The sequence below is a fragment of the Lichenostomus cassidix genome, chromosome W (genome assembly GCF_008360975.1).
Source record: "Lichenostomus cassidix isolate B80296 chromosome W, HeHo_3.0, whole genome shotgun sequence".
NCBI classification, from domain to species: Eukaryota; Metazoa; Chordata; class Aves; order Passeriformes; family Meliphagidae; genus Lichenostomus; species Lichenostomus cassidix.
In genome coordinates this window covers 13,576,977-13,598,554 of record NC_139510.1, presented here as the reverse complement: position 1 = coordinate 13,598,554, position 21,578 = coordinate 13,576,977, and the positions used below count along the sequence as shown (strand labels likewise).

Here is a 21,578-nt window from a genome sequence, read left to right as displayed (position 1 = left end):
TCTCTAAAAGTTTCAGATACAGAATTTAAATCATTTTGACTGCACAGTTACAAGAAAGCTACTGAAAATTTGCATACAACAGTTAAACATCTATGAACAATATGCAAGCAAACAACTGAGTTGTAAATGAAGTAGCAGCAACATGGAGCTCTAGAGGGCTGAGTTTCTGCAGGATTTACTTTAAAGTTTATAAAGGTATGGCAAATACATCATGATTGTACATAAATCAGTTTTGAGAATAACCTATGTAATCTATAAATGTTATTGAAAATGCCTGTTCATGGTCAGTACTCTTCTAATATAAGCATAAGTTTATCAGGATTTTTCCAAAGTGCAGCCTTACTCAGAAAAATTATAACATTATATGTCTTCACAAATTGCGTTTAAAACCTGCTCAGTTCAAAGATGGTAAGACAGCTTCTTGTGATTATCATTACAATAGATTTGAGATATAAATGCTTAGGGACAAAATGTCAGGGACATAATCATGCAACACTGCCATGATTTTTGCACATGTAACTGAGTTAGTGTAGTGGGTGTATAGAACTGACGCCTGTTGACGTAACGACGAGAGGGAACTCATGGCAGTCTCAATGTGAGATATAAGCAAGCTCCATTTATTTTAACGCGTGTGCTCTTTATATACTGTTACAGTGCTTATATTTATTAATCACTAATCTACTCGTTAATTGCAGCAGTTACAGCTTACATTTCTTTCACATTCCATTCCCACATCTACAAGGTCTTCTCCCTCATTCTCTGTTAATCATAAGTTTCCTCCCATACATTCTTCACACAGCTGCATCTCTTTGATATTTTCTCACGAAGCGTTCCCAGGGAAGCGAACTGCTGCGGCCTGTACGTGGCCTGAGTGCTACTTAGCCTAACAATGATCTTGCTCACACAAACTTTCTAATAATTCATGTCTGTGATCTTGAAGCCATTGTGTAACAATTCCCCCTTTTCTCTTTTGGGCGAGCAAGATCCCGTCAGTTGTTTGATTAATTTGCTTAACAACACACTTATAAGTAATTTTCACTACAATAACTATCAATATAAGAATTACTAGCCAACGTAGACCTTCTTTAAGCAAGGGTATCAGCCATGGTGACAGACCTCCAAACAGGGATGATAACCATTTGTCTAAAGGATTGACATCAACTGTAATTGTGGAGGTGTGTTTTTTCAACCACTCTAGTTGCTTATGGATGGAATTGCTGTGATCTGACAAATTAAAGCAGCACATCCCTTCAAAGTCTTTACAACCATGGCCTTGAGCTAACAATAAAAAATCAATAGCAGCTCGATTTTGAAGCACGGCATGTCGCAAACTCTTTTGGTCAAGCAGCAATTGGGAAATAATATTAGTAGTAACATTTGCTTGTTTAACTGTCCAACATGCGAGTTTCTCAATTTGCCTGAGGGCCCTTGCAGCAGCTATTCCAGGGGTGAATAGGGAGGTGAACACCTTAGCTGTTACTGACCATAATTCAACATCATCTTTGCACCGTGAGTTTAGTTGGTGAGACAGAGAACGCTGCTGGCGCTTTGGCTCAGCGACTACGCTAAGCCACATGCGTTGGCTGGGTGCTAAAAGAGTTAGTTCTCCTAAATAGCATGGCCCTCCAAAGATGTTATGAGGGACTCCTTGCCATGCTCTGTCTCCACATATTAAGAACACAGATGGAGGTAACGCTTTGGGTGTTCTGTTGTTCCAAATTGTAATTGGTGGTTCTTTCATTTCAGCTCCCAAAGCACCCAAGCTTTGATTAGCAGTGTTGTTACTTCCACAATAGCTGCCTTTAACAGTGTATGAGTATTCTGCTATATTTATCGGGCTGACATTTGTCCAGCCTTCGTTAGAATGACTTGGGTTTGGGTTTTGTTGTCTATTTCCAAACCAAATGCATGTTTGGGTCCAATTGCTGGAGGTGTTACCAATTTTCATGGAGCCCAGGAGGTGCAACTCCTGTGGGTCCCATGGCAAAGTACTATTTAACTGGTTGATTAGGTTTGCAGCACACCAAGAGGTGCTTTTTGCTGTAGAACACTTAGAATATGTGCTATAATTGCTAAACGCCTCAAAACTGAACAAAGGTACACCGACTAAACATGTTTTAAATGGTGCAGTAGCTGATTGCAAGCTGAGGCAAAATTCTGGGTTATGTGTTGCATTGGCCCAAGTCACCCACAGGTTCTGTCTTTCTTCAACCTTCGTTATGAGGGTCGTGGCTGAGCTCGGTATCAGAACCTTGATCACTAGCAGCACGAGGAACAGCCTTGGTCCACTTCGCAGGGACCCACTGTGTACCTGTGGATGTAAGCACACACATGTAACCGCGCCCTATATATTTCACCTCTGCCGGGCCTCGCCACAGGCCTGAGCATGGGTCGCGATACATAACTATCATGGGTACTTTATGCTCTGAAGCCAGAGTTTGGCCATGCACCTGCGCAGGAGGAGAATCCTGGTCTGAAAAAATACACAAATAGTTTAACACAAACAATGTTTTAGCTAGCTTTTCACAAACATCACGAATATCATTGAACTTGTCCAAGTATCGTTTCAAAGTTTGATTTGCTCGCTCGACAATGGCTTGTCCTGTTGGTGAATGGGGAATGCCTGTTACATGCTTGACCCCCCACTGTTGACAGAATTGTCGCATTTTTTCACCGATATAGGCAGGCCCATTGTCAGTTTTGATCTGCTGAGGCACTCCCATAACTGCAAAACAGCTTGTCAAATGCCGTATGACGTGGGAGGCCTTTTCTCCTGACTGAGCCATAGCCCACAGAAATCTGCTGTATGTGTCGATTGTAACATGCACATACTTTAGTCGGCCAAACTGAGGGACATGGGTGATATCCATTTGCCAAAGTTCACAAGGGCCTAAACCTCGTGGATTCACTCCGATTCCTAGGCCTGGCCCATGATGGCTACAACTAGGACAAGCTCTGACAACGCCTCTTGCTTCTTCCATAGTGATCTTAAACTGGTGGAAGAGTCCCTTGGCATTTTGATGAAAAGTGTTGTGAGCTTCTCTGGCCTTAACAAATTCGCTCAGCGGTACCACTACGGAAACCAAACGATCTGCTCTCTCATTGCCTTCTCCAAGGCCTTTTGACCATTTGTGGCTTCGTATATGAATGACAGTATAGACGCATTCTCGCTGATAAATTGCAACTTGCAGCTGTCTCAAGAGTTCAAACAGTCGTTTATTTTGGCAGTCTTTGAGTCGGGCATCCTCGATACGTTGCACTATGCTGGTGACATACATGGAGTCAGAAACTACATTTAACTCCGTAGAGTGCCAGTTCACAAAGGCCCAGATGACTGCTGCCAGTTCCAGGGTTTGCAGTGAGTCTTCTTCTTTTGCGGCTAATATGTGATGATGCCATTTGCCGTCTTGCATCCAAGTTGCCGCTGCACGTCGAGATTTCCTTCCTGCATCTGTAAAGACTGTTACTGCATTTTGCAATGGGCGCTCACTCCTTTTTGGTATTGTAATCCAATCTTGGTTACTCACCCAATGCAGGGTGGTAGACTGCAGTGGCTCCACATTAATTTCCACTGCTTGAGACAGCAGGCTGATTTGCAGTGCTTGTGAATGCTGAAGATACCACTCAAGATCTCGTCGTTTCATCGGTAGGTAAATAGTTTCTGGCTCTTGGCTTGTTAACTGTAAAATCCTGGTGCGACCCTTCTGGATCAATTCTGCTATGTTTTCAACTTTTTGTTGAATTGTAGTTTTGGGCTGGATGCTAGTAAACAGCCATTCTAATATTTTCACCTTATTCTCCCCCTTTTTATTTTTGCATTGTGTAAGTGCACCAAGGAGTTGTTTTTCACCGCTTAAAATTGTAAGGTCCACTGGAATGTCTGGGTCGCAACGGTCGACCCAGCGCTGTGCGATTTGTGTGCCGATCTTCTGAATAATCTGCTGTTGCACCGGGGTGGGATGCACTGTCCGTGCTGGGTCGGTGCCTTGTAGCAATGGTCGCAGAGCGTCGATGTCGTCGTTTGAGATGCCAATAACTGGACGTAACCATTGAATGTCCCCTAGGAGGCGTTGCACGTCATGTAACGTCTTCACTTGTGTGTTAAGCTGTAATTTTTGTGGTCTGACATGCCCTTTTGTTATTTGCCATCCCAAGTATTTCCAAACAGGATAATGCTGGATATTTTCAGGGGCAATGGTTAGCCCGTGTCTGCTTAACTGTTGTTGAAGCATATTTTCTTGTTCGCTAGTAAAGGCTGAGGCCTGGGCAAATAAAATGTCATCCATATAGTGATAGATCAATGTTTCAGGCCACGCCGTACAAATGGGTTGTAGTGCATTGGCTACAAACAATTGGCACAGGGTGGGGCTATTTTTCATTCCCTGTGGCAGAACAGTCCATTCAAATCTTAAGAAAGGGGCTTCTCTGTTAATCGTTGGTAGGGTAAAAGCAAATCGTGCAGTGTCCACTGGATGCAGCGGAATTGTAAAAAAGCAGTCTTTCAGGTCAATGATCAACAGGTGTCATCCCTCAGGAAGCATGGCAGGGTTTGGCATTCCAGGTTGGAGGGCCCCCATTGCCTGCATTTGTGCATTAACTGCTCGCAGGTCATGTAACAGTCTATACTTGCCGGATTTTTTCTTGATGACAAAGATGGGTGTGTTCCAGGGGCTCATGGAAGGTCGCAGATGTCCTTGTTGCAATTGTTCTTGCACTAAAAGTTGTGCTTGTTCTAGACTTTCCCTTTTTAGCGGCCACTGCCCTATCCATATTGGTTTGTCTGTAGTCCATGTGAGTCGGATCGGGAAAGTCCATCCGACAGCGACCGCTGGGGAAAATGCTGATTGGTTAACACAAGTCCCAGTTGATCTAGCACATCTCGGCCAATTAAGGCATTTACTCCTTTAGGTAAGGGCATGATGGTTACATGGACCGTAGCTACTCTGCCTTCAATGGCTACCTGAATTGGGTTGGAGCTCCGCTGCACAGAAACTGAACCTCCAAAACCTTCGATTCCACTCAAGGTGTGGTGATGCGGCCATTCTACTGGCCAGCAGGCTGTGGCCATTATCGTAATATCTGCACCTGTATCAAGTAACGCTGGCAAGGTTTGAGAGATATCTCTCCGAGTCCAAGTAGTTTCCACAACTGGTCATTCTGTCAATGGAACTGTTAGCATTGCAAGTCCTCCCGTAGAGCCAAATCCACTGGCTCCTCGGTGCACGAGTGCTTCGTGTTGTTGCATCTGCGCGACCATTTGTGGGAGCGGAACAAGCTGAGCTAGTCTGGTGTTTTTAGGACTGTAGATGGGGGGAAACATAGTTTGCACCATGATGTGAATTTCACCTGTAAAATCAGCATCAATTACTCCTGGTAATACGAACAGTCCTTTTATGCTAGCAGACGAACGGCCCACTAGAAGCGCGCCCACAGGTTTGTTGTTAATGCGCAGTGGGCCATGAATTCTGGTGGGAACTTTCACAGGGCGCAAATCGATGATTGTTACGCCTACTGCTGTTGCCAGGTCCAGGCCGAGGCTTCCTTTTGTGGCAGGTCGAAGGGTGTTTGCTGATCGAAGGGGTTGACGGCGGGCGAGCTCATCTGCGGAAGCGCAGCCGTGTATGAAGGATGAGCTGGTGGGATAGTGGCGGGAGAGAGGGCTGGAGCTGTTATTTGTGTCAGGGCGCGGCAGCTGGACGCGCTCTTCTTCCCGTTTCCCGATTGTCGACAAGCTAGCGTGGCGTGGGTGTCACTGTTGCAGTTGTCACACCAGACTGGACCCTTACACTGCTTCCTTGTGTGTCCCTCAAGCCCACAACGATAGCACTTTATACCTTTCCCTGATTTTGTCCCTCCTGCAGGCAAACTAAGGGGTCGCAGTGGCCTTAAAGCAGCAAAGACTTGAGATTGTGCTTGGGCTAGCTTCTCTCCTAGCTTATCTCCCATAGCCGTCACTAATTCTGCCACAAATGCCTGGGTACCTACTGGCACACGACTCATGCGTTCTAACATCATTTCTAGGGTAGCATCCATGGGCTGTGTGACAAGAATGCTTTTTGTTTGCTGGTTACAATTTTCTGCCACACACTGATGCAATAATGCTCCTGACATCCACGGTTCTACCCCAGCAGTTATCATTGCAGCTGAAACTTTATCAACAAAGCTAGCAAAAGACTCATCCTTTCCTTGTTTAATAGACATGTAGGATGGTGTGGGGGGGGCGGTGTGCACTTTGAATATAGCATCTCGTGCAGTTCGCATAGATTCTAACAAAATGTCTGGACCTGTTTGCAATTGCTCGACAATTGTAGACCACCGCCCCTGGCCCATTAACTGTTCTGGGATGACCCCTCGCAGGGGGTCATTTTCCCCCCGTGGCTGATTTGCCGACTGTTGGCACAGCTCTCGCCAGTGAGCTTGCCACAGCAACTGTTGTGATTGGGTCATAACCATTTTAATATTAGTTCTGATATCTTCTGGGCACAGTATATAATTTCCCCAAATATAATTCAACATCATTCTCGTGGGCTCACCATGCAGACCCGATTCTGTAGTTGTGCTACGCAGCTGCGTGAGCAGCTTCCAATCGGTAGCAACATGGGTCGCTTGCTGCCCACCCCCTTGCAGTGGCTCAAAAAATACAGGAAATGCTTGCTCAACTCGACTTAGTTGTGTAACTGTTTCTGCAATTTGTATATCACTGTCTTGAACAGCTTTTTCTGCAATGCCTTTCCAATTAAATCTCCGCTTGCCAGTTAAGCGGCTATCATTTTGAGGAGCCTGCCTGAGGGGAACATAAACTTCATCAGGCAGGGGAGGTGCACTGGGCCATTCTTCAGAGCCCGATGTACCAACAGGGTTTAAATCAGACGTAATACCGTGATTCGCTAACGACCCCTGAACTCCTAGCACTTTGAACTTTCCCGGCAGGGGCAAGCTGGGTGGCTCTGCGCCCATGCCAAGCATGCCCGGAGTGGGACACTCACTCTCTCCAACCCCTTTTCCTGAGTCAGAGTGCTCCCCCCCGACATCTGCTCCCAGTTTCTCAGTGGCTACGGCAGCTATTTTCTTTTTGGCTTTAAACCGCTGTAAGCAATTAATCACTTCTTTCCACAGTCTCCCTAATTTATTGCACACCTTATCACCCTCTAGCAATCCATCAAACAAGATATCTCCAACTTTCCGCCACTCAGCTTCCTCAAACACTAAATTAGGGTCAGCAAAAAACCCTTTAGCTTTCCCTGCAGTAACTAAAGTGGCTAAATATTTTAAAGCATCTCTGCTTACTCCGCGCTTTTCTAAAAAGCGTAATAATAAATCTTGGGCTACCTCCGTCTCCATTGTGGTCCAGCTGGGTTTAAAGTAACGTGGTCGCCGCCGTCCGAGCGCTCCGCTGGGGCGTCTCTGGTTATTCCGCGGTCACCACAGTGCAGCTCACTGAAGTGTAGCCTCCACGGTAGGCAGGTCTTGTTCGGCCTGTGCCGTCGGATCCCCCCCTCACAGGGGTGAAGATCTTGGCACACCGGCGCTGCTCCGGTGCATCTCCGTTCTCGCCGCTCTCTGAAGCAGGGTGCTACACTCTGCTGTCAGCGTCCGTGGTCGGGGTCACCATTTGACGTAACGACGAGAGGGAACTCACGGCAGTCTCAATGTGAGATATAAGCAAGCTCCATTTATTTTAACGCGTGTGCTCTTTATATACTGTTACAGTGCTTATATTTATTAATCACTAATCTACTCGTTAATTGCAGCAGTTACAGCTTACATTTCTTTCACATTCCATTCCCACATCTACAAGATCTTCTCCCTCATTCTCTGTTAATCATAAGTTTCCTCCCATACATTCTTCACACAGCTGCATCTCTTTGATATTTTCTCATGAAGCGTTCCCAGGGAAGCAAACTGCTGCGGCCTGTACATGGCCTGAGTGCTACTTAGCCTAACAATGATCTTGCTCACACAAACTTTCTAATAATTCATGTCCGTGATCTTGAAGCCATTGTGTAACAGCCTGTATACAAGCAGCCGCAGTCACAGTTTTAACTGATTCTAAAGGAGTATGCTATTGTATACTTCACTGTTTCCTCTGTGCTATAAGAACAAAGAATATTAAGAGCATAGTTTCTGAGCAGATAACTGGGCAAGTCTGTTTTATGAGATGGCATCACATTAAGTCACTTTTCTGGGTGATCACTGTACTTAAACCGTTTTGATATCTAGCTCAATTTCAATCTATAGGTGTTAATGAAGAACAAATACACTGGAAGCACTGAAAAGCTTTACTAGTTTGAAATACTGTCACATGTGTCTTCATGGCAAAACAGTCACATTTAAATTCTCAGATTAAAGCTGTTCAAGCGAACTGGTAAAGCTGGCATTATTCTGTCTGGTTTTTACTGTAGAAAATTGTGAGCTAATTGTATCTAATTCCTGAATAACTTCTGCAGATAACGATGAGTCACTAAACCTAGCACAGGCCTCATTCAATTAATTATTCCCAGTAAATTTTGTAAATCGTTCAATGTTTTGACATCACAATTTAATTGCTATGGCTTTACACCTTGTCCAGTCAATATTCATCCTAAATATTCCAAGGAGGGATCTACTGAATTTGTCATGGGCTACCTGCAACCCATGGTGAGTAAGATTAAGATGCCAAGTAGGATAACGATAAATGATGCTCTGAGGAGATAGCCTGAAAATCATGCAATAAATGCTACTTTTCTGATTTGTTATGGGATCACAAAAAATAGGTGTATTCCAGGGACTGACATAAGGAATTATGTGTGTTGCCTGCAATTAATTATTTTGTTCTATTTGGTCCATCTTAAGTAGCTTAGGCATCTCAAGGTCACACAGCTGGAGTCCCAGCCATCCTCCAAACATTTCATTGGACAAGTGCCAACTCAGCTCTGTGAACTACTGGGCTACATACGGAAAACATAAATCTTACCCTATGGTTTTAACATTGATGCCTTGGTTTTATCAGAGATGGATGACATTATAGCCTCAAATTGCACATCACAATAAAGCCAATATAATATATATATAAAACTGAGCAGAACATAACATGACTTGTTCAAATTAAATACTTCAGGTACATTGTATTGGTTTGAAAACAAACCAGTGGGAGATCACAAGTCAAGATTGAAATTAAAAATAAGTGAAATAATACAAGGAAAAGCACTGACAAAGTCAGATACAACCTAACACCCTGTTAGGGTGGTAGTAGCAGTCCAACTGAAGTAGTCCAGTTGAAGCGGTGATCCTGTGAAGGTCCAGTCTCCAGCTGAAGATCCAGTAGTAGCTCTGGTCCTCTGGGAACCCAGTAGACAGGGCTAGCTCAGGCAGTTCCAAGGCCAGGTTATATCCACGTGGGAACACCTGGTTCCTCCCTCCTGGGCAGAGCATCCCACAATGGGATGAGATAAGTCCATGAGTCACACGGTTGGTCCCTGATGGCCCATTGCCTGTCATGCGGGGTGGGTCGTTAGCAGCTGGTAACAGCTAACGGATGGCCCATTGCCTGTCATCCGGAGTGGGTCATTAGCAGGTGATAGCAGCTAACGGCCCACAGCTGGTGGTAATAGAATACTTAACTACATCTATATTGCAACCTAGGACATACATCTATTGAACTTGCCAATTGAAGAACTGACTTTGCAGCACTTAAGCAGTCCTTATTTGCAAGAGCAGATGCTAGAAGTCTGAAGGCAGATGAAAAATCTTTAATTCTGGAACAGTCTTAGAAAAATGTGGTTCCTGTAAAAGATAGTCATTCAATTAAAAGTTATATAGTGGGTTTTCCCTTCAGAGATCTGGATTAAAAATTATTGTAATATGTAACCTCAGAGAAGAGACAAAGTATACAAAATATGGGCTCTTCAGGAGAAATATACCGTGCTAGAGGAATTCAGCAAAAATAGAAAGCCTGTGGAATGTCATAAGAGAAACAGAGATAGTGAGAAGAGGGGGGAAGGGGAGCTGAGGTTTATCCACAATAAAGGCTGCAAATAAGGCAGATTGTCATGATTCATATACCAATTCTGTAGAGTTGATATAATGCATTGGGAAAGGTTAAAGTGACTTAAACAATCTGCATTAGGCTAAGACTCCATGAATAGCAGAGGTATACTTAATATAAAATGACATAACGACGAGAGGGAACTCATGGCAGTCTCAATGTGAGATATAAGCAAGCTCCATTTTATTTCACCAAATGAGAGACTTATATACAGTTACAGATGTTACTAATTATAGTTACACACGTATTTGCAGTTTGTTCTCACATAATCAGGGTTTTCTCCTGCATTCTTTGTTAATCACAAATTCACTCCCGTACATTCCTTACACAGCTGCATCTTCTTGAAATCTTCTCACAGAACATTCTCAGGTAAACAAGCCACTGTAGCTTGTTAAGATTTTAATTAAGGCCTGAGTATGCTGAGGCCCTGCTCAGGTGTGTTCAGTTAGCATAAGTTTTGCTGGAAAACTGCGTTTTCCAACAATAAAACACTTTCAAAACTACTCAGCAACAAATTACAGGCAGCCCAACAATTCATACAAAGTTTGCTTCAAACACAGATGGAATTTCATTTGGCCACATGCCCAACTTTCTCATTAACCTAGTTGTTATCATCATTGTTAGTCCATTTATCTTGCTGCAATACTTTCTCAGTGGTAAAAGTGGAAACAAATTCAAAATACAACTCAGTTGCACTAATTAAACAGTACTCTGAAAATACGTTCACGAATCGAGCTATCCAGGCCTGGAGGGGCCCCTGGGTGCCCCCCGCGCAGCACAGGTTTCCGAGTTTGCTGTCCACCAGCGCCCACCTGCCCCCCGCGCTGCCGCTTTCCCTGGCTGGGTGAAGTACAGTGAAAACCAAGCGGGGGGGAGATCCCGTGGGGGAAAGCGGGGGACTGGGAGGGGAAAGTGGTGCTGCTGTTCCCAGCGCCGCTTCTTCTGGACAGCTTTTCTTGCCTTCCTGGTAAAAAACGTCTTGGGCCAGGCAGCCGGGGAGAGAGGCAGAGCAGGGCTCCGGGAGTGGCTCTGCCGGAGTTTAGCGCAGACGGGATGACTCTGCCCGAGCCAGGGGAGGCGCGGGGTGCTGCAAGCCGCACTCGGTGCACTGACACGGAGAGTGAGTACCAACCCCATGGCCCCGGGCCCGCTCGATGGGTGACGCTCGGGAGGAGCCCTGGGCTCTCGCCGCTCCCCAGAGGTGTTTTGTTCCAGCGCTGCACTGCTGTTTGTTCCAAGGGATCCTAAGCTGTGGCACCCATGGTGGGAGGACAGGGGGGGAATGCCCCGACCCACCGAGCAGCCTTCTGGAGGAGGGATCTTGACATCAAGACTTCTCTTATTGAGAAAATAGTTAAAGGGTTCTCTAACCAATAAAAAAATTTGCTCCAATGTGGAGAGTCTGTTGCAAAACTTTTAAACTGCATTGATGCCTCTGGGACACCTCCCAGTCCCTGATACTCACAGTCCGACCTAATCTTATAGGCTGAGCCAGCAATTTGCCCTCAGCCAGATCCTGGTTTGCCAAACAGGTCCCCTGTCGTCGTTGGGGTCTGAGGGTCCTCTAATCTGTCCTACTGCTTGCCGGGCATCAGATTGAAAGGTCCCAGTAGGAGGGAAATCTTCCACATGCGTGGACACCCAGTGCAGTAAGGCAATCAGCCTAGCATTTGAAATGCCTCTATTCTGCTGATGCAAGAGCCGCCTTAAATTTTCTAGGCTCTGTTTCTGTTCAAGGGACATTTTTCCTCCCATTATGTTCCCCACTGCTCACCTTAAGGTGATGTGCACACACGTTTTGAGCCCTTTAATTTAAGTTAGGGATCGATCCACTCCCTGGTCCAGCGGGGCTCCATTACTGGTCGCAGTCCTCATTTTCACTGCCGTCTGAGATCCCTAAGATCAGGCACCATTTGTAATGGATGAATTACACAGACTCCCCTTAGCAGTTGTAAAGATGAATTGCTTTAATGCAAAAACCCAGGGGTTTTTAAACAGTTAGTTTGTTTAAAATTTACATTCTTGTGAAGCACAACAAACATTTTAACCAACCACCATAAACCATGATGTGAACACGCGCTGGTTATAACCAACCACCATACACCATGGTGTGAGCACTCACTGGTTCTATCACTTGTTTTCTAGGGTTATGTAACTTGTTTTTCACCTCTAGTTTAGCTGAGTCATTCTCAGAATGCTTTTCTGGTTAGCCAAAGTAACAGGAGTGAGCAAGGATTTTACAAGGGTAACAAAGCCCTCATTTTGAAAGGTTTTTCTAATCCACAGCACATGGTGATGCAGGTTGTCCCCCTACAGCCCACCAACCACCGCATTGGAGCTCATGCCTACACTGCATTTCATAGAAAACTCCAAGTTGAAGCAGACTCCTGGAAGGATCTGTGGCCCATGGAAAGGAGCCCACACAGGAGCAGGCTTTGTCAGAAACTGCAGTCCACACTGGAGCATTCTGTTCCTGTAAGACTGTACCCCATAGAAAGGGCCCATGCAGGAACAGTTCTAGAAGGACCGTATTCTAAGAGAGGGACCACATGCTGAAGCAGGGGAACAGTGTGAAGAGGAAGGAGCATCAGATATGAAGTGTTTTATTAATTGAACACAACTCCCATCCCACCGTGCCACACATAGAAGGAGGAGGTAGAAGAGTCAGAAGTGAAGGTAAGCTTGGGAAGAAGGGGGGTGTGGGGGGTGGGTTTTTAGTTTTGTTTCTGACTATCCTTCTCTGTTATTAAGTGGCAATGAGTTAATTGGTTCAGAAGATTCCTAAAACACCTGGATGAACTCTTCATGGCACAGGTACTAAGGGAACCAACTAGAAAAGGTGCCCTCCGTGATTTGTTGCTTGTTAACATAGAGGGTCTCGTGAGCGAAGTAGAAACTGGTGGCCGTCTCAGCCACAGCGGCCACAAAGCAATCAAGTTTAAATACTCTGTTGACAGGAGGAAAAGTGCCAGCAAAACCCCAACTCTGGACATGAGGAGAGCAGACTTCAGGCTGCTCAGGGAACTAGTAAGGTCCCACGGGGAAATGTTTTGGAAGGTGCTAGGGTCCATGAGTGCTGGTCACTTTTTAAGCACCACCTCCTAAGAGCAGAGGAGCAGCAATTTCCAAATATCAGAAGTCAAGCAGGCAAGGCAGAAGGTCAGCTTGGCTGAACAGGGATGTCTTGGAGTGATGTTATGATAATCCTGTATTCCCCATCGTTAGCTTGTATGCTCAGAAATGTGGTCCTGTGGCTTTAACTGCACTCAGCAGCAGAGAGAAGCACAGGTTGTTTTGAAAACTTTTTCCCCAAGCCTCGCTGCGGGGGAGCGAGGAGGAAGAGGAGAAGGAGGACTCTCTCCGGAGACTGCGGCTGCGATGGCTGTCGAAGTTGCTAGCTCTGTTCCTGTGGGGTTTTTTTCCACGATTTTTTCGTTTGGACCCTTTTTTCCCCGATTTGCTTTGTTGCCCGGAAAAGCCAAGGAGCCCTGGAGGATGGCAGAGCTCCAGGGAACTACTGGAGCAACTCCGCCCAGCCCCGGGGGGGGCCCCCCTGGAGAAGAGAAACTACGTCTGAGGAAAAGGACAATAAAGTTCACCAGCTGTTTAATCAGGTTTATTAACTCCTTTTCCCCTGTTTTTCCCTTTCCCTGTGCCTTGCAGGGCACTCTGCATGGTTTTGGTATAAATAAATAGTTTTTTCTTCACTTCCATCTAAGAAATTCTGTTGTGGGTGGGGGAGAGGGTGTCAGAGCCCTTGGCTCTCGGAGGAGGCGTTTGTTCAGAGTGCTCCCCACCTAAAGAATTTTTTTATTAATTCAGGACAATATTTGGCGCCCAACTTATTGGGGCTTGACTACTTGTTTTACACCTTTTGTGGGGTTAGAGAAAGTGAAGAAAAAAACCCTAATAATTACATTCTGGTTTTAAACGCTTTGTATTGAATTACAGCTATCAGTAGTCACTATGTTGTTTGATGGGAGGTTGTTTGATGTAATACTGTCTGTTTGGCACATAGGCCTGTTTCCCTACCAACAGGTAGGGGCAATCTTGTCCCTAATGTATAATTTTCACCAATCAGGGACACGACTCCGGCTTGTCATAGTAATGTGCATGATACTGATGATCTGTAAGAAGGTATGGGAAACAGTTAAAGATGTACATGCGCTGTTACTTTCCTCCTCTAGTTTTAGTAACCTGTTTTGGGGTTTTGTTAGTAATATTACCCAACCTGCTAGAGAAGTAGAGGGTGAAGCTTCCTGGCTCCTCACCCATCTCTTTCCCTTTAAATCTGTGTGTCGGTTTGAAAACAAACCAGTGGGAGATCACAAGTCAAGATTGAAATTAAAAATAAGTGAAATAATACAAGGAAAAGCACTGACAAAGTCAGATACAACCTAACACCCTGTTAGGGTGGTAGTAGCAGTCCAACTGAAGTAGTCCAGTTGAAGCGGTGATCCTGTGAAGGTCCAGTCTCCAGCTGAAGATCCAGTAGTAGCTCTGGTCCTCTGGGAACCCAGTAGACAGGCAGTTCCAAGGCCAGGTTATATCCAGGTGGGAACACTTGGCTCCTCCCTCCTCGGCAGAGCATCTCACAATGGGATGAGATAAGTCCATGAGTCACACGGTGGGTCCCTGATGGCCCATTGCCTGTCATGCGGGGTGGGTCATTAGCAAGTGATAATAGCTAACGGATGGCCCATTGCCTGTCATCCGGAGTGGGTGATAGCAGCTAATGGCCCACAGCTGGTGGTAATAGAATACTTAACTACATCAATATTGCAACCTAGGGCAATCTGGTATATCATCTTTTGAGAGTATTCAGTTTCCCCTGGATGTTAAAGAGACCCTTAACTTGGTAGTACAGGTGCTTTACCTGGTAGGTTCCATGTATATGATGTTCAGCTTTACCAGAATGAGGGCTGAGAAGTCCAGAGGGGCTGAGCAGGAGCAGGCACCTAATCCAGATGTGAGGAAATTTGAATGGTGTGGAGTATGGGAAGACATAGGTAAAACTTTAAAGAAATTCTCTGACCCAATAGACTGGGAATTTCCCCCTGGACAAATCCTGAGACCAGCTGAGGTGGGGAAGTATCTGAAAGAGAAGTGCAGAGACAACTGCAGTGCAATATGTTGGGCCCTGGCATATGCTTATTGTACACTGTCGGATATTATAGAACAGGAAGTAAGAGAGCCTAAGCCAGTGGCAGTTGCTCCTGTTACGAGAAGCAGGAAAGCCCAAGTCAAGACTGATCGCCCAGATGACAGTGGGGAAGGATCCTCAAGGTCAGCAACTGAGTCAGAGGTCATTGTTGAATCCATGAGAGACCTTCACAGCCTAAAAAAAGATTATGTCCAACGAGATGATAAATCTGTAATTAGTTAGTTAGTCCGTCTTTGGGATGCCGCAGGCGATGTTACACTTCTAGATCCTACTGAGGCAAGGCATTTAGGGACTGTGTCACGTGACCCAGATATCAACCAAACTATACGAGATAGGCCTGACTGCTGCAGCCTCTGGAGACAAGCTATCGGAGCTGCGAGGGGAAGATACCTACATCCCGACGATCTCTATTCGCAACAAACCCAGTGGAGAACCATAGAACAAAGGATTCAATGCTTGAGAGAAATGGCGGTGGTAGAAATTGTCTTCTTAGAAGACATAGGAAACCCAGATCCGATTATGGACCCAGATAGGATAGAATGTACACCTGTGATGTGGCGGAAACTCCTAAAGCTTGGGCCATCAGAGTATGCTTCTGCTTTAGCAAATATAAATCGAAATAACGAGCATGAGACCATGCGTAATATGACAAGGAAACTCCAAGCGTATGCAGATGTCATGCATAGCCCAATGAATGCAAGAATCTCAGCTGTGGAAACAAATCTGCAGAAACTAGAAAATAAGATAGAGAAGAATCATGAGAAACCCAGTAAAGAGATTAAAGACAGCCTTCTCCAAATCTCGGCAGTACAGATCAGAAGTTCTGTTACCCCACGCAGACGCTCCTCAGCTATGAAAACTGGATATATCCCTCGACGTGAGTTGTGGTATTTCCTGTGTGACAGTGGAGAAAACATGAACAGGTGAGATGGATAACCCACTACTGTCCTGGCACAGCGAGTGCGTGAATTGAAAGAGGGCAAGAATCAGAAAGGGAACTCCACCAGAAGGGAAGTAGCTCCAGTCAACATGTCTGATCCCCTTGAAGGAACCTCTAATACGAATGCCCACCATGGTTAGAGGGGCCCTGCCTCTATCCAGGTAGAGGCCAGGGAAAACCGTATTTTTTAGACAGTGTGGATTCGGTGGCCTGGCACATCAGAGCCACAAGAATACGAGGCTTTAGTTGACACTGGTGCACAATGCACGATAATCCCATCGCGACATGTAGGGACAGAACCTGTTTCTATTTCTGGCGTGACAAGAGGATCACAAGACTTGACCCTGGTGAAAGCTGAGGTGAGCCTGACTAGAAGAAAGAACATTCCATTGTTAATGAGCGGCAAGAGAGAACTCACACACGACTTAACATAAGTCATAAAAGCAAGCTCCCTTTTATTTCACTAAACGAGAAACTTATATACTGTTACTGATGTTACTAATTATGGTTACACACGTATCCGCAGTCTGTTCTCACACAATCGGGGTTTTTTCCTGATGACTCCCTTATTCTTTTCTCATAACACTTCTGACTCCCTATCTTATAACATTTTTTCTCACAGCCTAGAAACACACAGCTGTGTTCTCAGGTTTTAGCTTCTCATGACACTTTACTAGGATTTTTACTGAGGCCTGCCTATGCTGAGGCTTTGTTCAGGTTTATTTAGTTAACACAAGTTTTGCTGGAAAACTGTGTTTTCCAACAGTTCCCCTGTTTCGTTTGTGAGAACAGACATTGTCTGTTATCAGATTAATTTGCTTTGCTATAAGTAATTCTTATTACTACAATTGTTATAAATTTACTTAAGGAAATATCACTAGTTATTTAGATATGTTGCTGAAGTTGTAGGGTCCGGAGGGGTCCGGCCGCCTTAGTCCCAATGGCTTCCGGGGCTTCGGGAGACCTTGGAGGCCTCACCTGGGCCCAAGCTCTCAGCCCTCCCGGCTGTTCAGCTCTGTCCCAGAGGCGGCTATGGTCAGCCTCAGTGTTCCCAGGCTCGCTCCTTGGAGCGGCAGGGACCATGCGGCGGAGGCGGGTGCCTGCCGGGCAGGAAAGCCGTGGAGTCGCTGGTCGCTTCCCGTGATAAAGAGAGCACGACAAGCTGAGAGTCACCAGTGCACAGTTTATTAAAGGAGAAGCGATGCGGGGGAGGCACACTGGGGGCTCTCGGGTGGGGCGGTCCACGCAGCTACCGGGTGCAGAGCACGGCGGGGCTGGGGTCGTGGCCACACCACACTGAGAGAACAAAGGGAGGGGGTTTTTAGGGGGAGGTACGGGGTTTCCCGGGGAGGGACAACAGGGGCGGAGCCAACGGGGCTCCGGGACAACATGAGGGACAAGCGGGAGAGCAAATGAAATATAACTAGGGAGGGGATTACAAACAACTCATGGGGGAAGCCCGGCAACAGAACATTCTAGTGAGGGCAAGCAGCAAGGGTGGTGATAGGGGCGGGGAAGCGAACTTTAAACCAATAAAAACTTAGGAAAAACTTTCCAGGGGAGGGAGTGAGACTCTGAGCTTTTTGCCCCCCCCCCCTTCCACCAGCACAGGAGCCTGTCTGTGGCCTCCAGGGCTGAAGGCTGAACTCTTAATTCACATTCAAATTATAGGTAACAGCTCTAGCCTGATAGCTTATCGGCTAAGCATGCATTTGAAACCAGCACAGAAACCGCTGAATCATCCCATGAAGGACTGTCACCTTGGAGGAGGCTTTGGGGTCTCCAAAGACCACCAAGACATACGGAGCATGCGTTGTGCACATGCTAATGATATTAATGACTTCCGAGAAATGATTTGTATAACCACTCCTATCCTGAAGAATGTAATTAATATTCATGATTTTACCTATAACTCTGTGTCTTTGGGGTACTGAGGTGTGTGTGTTTAGTGGAAATAATTCCCCACACATCCGGTGCACCGAATAAAGCAAATACCCACTTCTCTGACTTGGTCTCTGAAGTGTCTCTGAGCTCGATTGGGGCGAATCAAACTGGCGACCCAGATGGGACCCTGACTCTGCTCGGCTGCCGGATCCAGGGGTAAGCAGACCTCCCAGTCGCGACCCTGAATTTTCAGGGGGAGCTCAGCTGTCCTTTGGCTCACGGCGGGAGTAGACTAAGGACCATCTGCACCAAATTAAGGTATTTGCTACTTTTAAAATAAATGCCTGCAGGTCCGGGGTGATAGTCCCCGAGGGTGGGTTGAGACTGGGTCTCCCGAAATTAGTCCCGGGCAAGGGGTTGGACCCCCGGGGTTGGACCCCGCTGTCAAGAAAAGGTACTTTTAAAAGGTTGGACCCCGGGGTTGGACCCCGCTATAGTTAAAGGTGCCTTTAAGGGGTTGGACTCCACTGTATTACAACATACTGTGATTTTTGTTCTGTCTGTTGTTATTCTGTTACTGTATTACTGTGTCATTATTTTGTTAATGTGTGAGTGTGAACGAATGAGACGTGTCTCCGACATTAAGCGAGAATGGAGCTTTATCTACGTTTCCGTTCTCTGGTGACAGAAACGGCCAGAGAAAAGCGAAGACACTGGCAAAGAGTGAACGAGTGTGGGTCACATATAAACCGTTGGTTTAGAGTGTCTGGAAGGGAGCAAATTATATTGTTGAATGGAGGGATTTTGGCTGCTGAGTTGAGAACGCTCGGACCCCAACACCTTTCTAGTATTGCTCTATTTGATTTTGCGATTAAAATTCTGTGTTTTGTGTGTGGAAACCGTTATGAAACTTAAACTCAGTGCGCGTGTATTAATTGTGAGAGGAAGTGATGTTGTCTATTTGCTCGGGTGCTTCTAAAATTTTTTAATGTGTGTGCATGTACTGTGTGTGCAAAATTTTACCTGTGTTAATTGGTATTTTTGCCGGCATATAAATTTATGCGGGGACGCCCGCAAGATAAAAATAACTAATTGAATCTACTAAGTACCTCTTTAGAGCTCCTGTGTGTAGCTGCTGAAATATGGTTGTATAGAATGTTGTAGTAGATGGAGCTTGCAATTAAATAAGAGTAAGGGGAAAAGAAAAAGAAGGAAGAGAGGTGTTTCGAGACCCTCCCCCATCTTGCCTAAAATTTTGACAGCTAACCCAGGGCGAGCTGCAGTTCCCTGTGTCCTCCCCTTTCGGCGTGGCAGTGGCGAGCTCGGAGGTGGGGGGCTGGATGCGCAGGCTGAGGCCTGAGGGGAGGTGCGGAGCCGAGCTGGAGCTGTGGGACAGCTGTGAGCTCAGCACCAGGCAGTCCCTGACCCTGCCAGCCCCTGGGGCAAGGCGGCTGTGGGACACACCGATCACCTGTGGTGCTGCTGGCCTTGCCTGCTGACAGCCTCGGAGGGGGAAGGGCTGCGTTTGGATACAGCAGAGGGAATGTTTAGAAATGTGAATTGTCTGTTAAGAGTTCTGTCTAGGTCACCAGAATGACTTTGTGGGACAATGAGCACCCCAGGGAGTAGTGCGGGTGGGGGCTGGAGAAGGGCTGAATAAGCCCTGAAGAAACTGGTTAAAAAGATACTGCAAATGTATGTAAGAAAAGATAAAAGAAAGCAGGAGCAAAAGTAATGCCAAAGAGACACTGTAAGCAAAAATGTCTGTAGAAAAGATATACCAAATCTTGTAATTAACTATTTCAAAGTTAAAATCTCCTGCCTGGGTTACTCTGAGTTGCTGCTTTGGTTTTTTGAACAAAAGTTTGCTCGACCCTTCAAGCAGCCAGCCAAATTGCCTTAGAGAAAAGGCAAATTAACTGCTGCAGAGGAAAAAATTTTAGAACTGCTGAGGAGAAGGTAGAGACAAGGTGTGTCTCTGAGCCACTGTCTAGGGCTGTTCAAGCAGCCAAGAACGTGACAATGTGTACTTAATTCATGTCCCCAAGAGGGTTCAGTCCTTTCTGTATGGTTGATTGTCATGACAAGTAACTTTTGCAAAAAGGTGTTCTTCCCCATGCTTTGAGAATTTGACAGCCACTTTTGGAGAACACGGTGGCGTGATGCTAATTTTATAAGTTACCAAATCCAGTGGCTGGCGGCTATTGATTGTCTCAGAATGTAGCCAGAGGCTGGCCACGCTGTCTGCAAGTTGTGCAGCCAAAGCTCCGATGGTAAATGAAGCCCGAAGGCTGACAATAGGAATATACCTCATAAGTTTCACACCAAGCTAAAGATTTATTAACTCAAAGAACAATCTGAGTAGATGACCAGCGCAGTTATTGTACTGTGAATCTTGTCTAGTAGAACAAGAGTATTTAAGAAAAAAAGAAAAAAAACCCAAAAACAAAGGGGTTTGACTCAGCCTCCTTGAGGAAGTTGAAAAAAAAAAAAAATTTTAGTAGTGAGTCTTCAAAAGTACTAGAAGAGTAACAATTTGAAAAATACACTATCGTTAACGAAAGGAAGTTAAAATAAGTGAAACATTGCCTCTTACATAGTCAGCTCAAGCAGCAGAGCTGTAAGTGCTTATAAAATCCTGCGAAGTATATAAAGACAAAATAGTGAATATTTTTACTAATTCTAAATATGCATATAGAGTAATACATGCATTTAAGAAATTACAAGAAAAAAAGGGAAGTTTATTAAATCTTAATTTCTCACTTATTAAAAGAATTCCCAATGGGGAGTTAAACGAGGCAAGAATTCATCATTCTCCCACTCTAACATGTGTTATCACTGTGCAAGTTTGTTTTAACATCTTTCAGTGTGTCCTCATCAGACAAAAAGCTGTGTAAGACGAAGAACCACTCAAGCCACAGAAGCAAAAGAACTGCTAACTTCCCTCACGGCTGTGAGTTCTACAGCCAGAGACTCCTCTCCAGTGTGAAACCAAAATGAAACACATTAAATAGTTTTGTTTTTTGTATTACCAGAACAGTGTTATCCACAGTCAGCTATCCTAGCAAAACCTTGTAATAATTGTAATGGCAAGTATGGCTTCAAATGCAAAGGGGTAAGTAAGCCAGAAAAAAAAAAAAAAGGAAAAGCTATGTGAGCTTGAATCTAAATTTGTGAAATTGATATATAACAATAACAAAATAATTTCATTTTTAAAATGAAAAGGTTTCAAAAGGATGGCTGGCTATTTTACTAAGTATTTATAACTGTTGCTGTTTAATGCATATTTGTTTGTCCAGTGTTTAAGAATGCTAAGCCCCACAAAAGAAAATACTGCCATAGACTAATCTGCCAGGCTTTGGGCTCTGCAATTTAAAAGTTAATTTAAAATAGCATTTAAAAGTGCCATTCTTCAGTAGCACATTTGAAGTCCTAAAAAAGCTCGCAAAATCGTATAAAAGATCCTGAACATCTGTTGATTTTGTGAGTGGCTAATATTTGTGAGCATATTTTTTTGTAAATTGAAAGATAATCTAGATTTACGGAGAGTAAAACAAAAGACTGAA

General features: G+C 45.2%; 1 protein-coding gene and 1 pseudogene across 1 annotated transcript; both read right to left on the bottom strand.

Moving 5' to 3' along the window:
- The window catches only part of LOC146425537 (uncharacterized), a 156,813-nt pseudogene that overhangs the window by 94,885 nt on the left and 40,350 nt on the right, over nt 1–21,578 (bottom strand).
- LOC146425539 (uncharacterized) lies at nt 567–8,003 on the bottom strand. The gene is made up of 2 exons (XM_085041629.1): nt 7,330–8,003; nt 567–2,311 (listed from the first exon to the last, which is right to left on the bottom strand). The coding sequence occupies exons 1-2, from the start codon at nt 7,339–7,341 to the stop codon at nt 884–886; spliced, it is 1,440 nt and encodes a 479-aa protein (XP_084897755.1). The 5' UTR covers nt 7,342–8,003; the 3' UTR covers nt 567–883.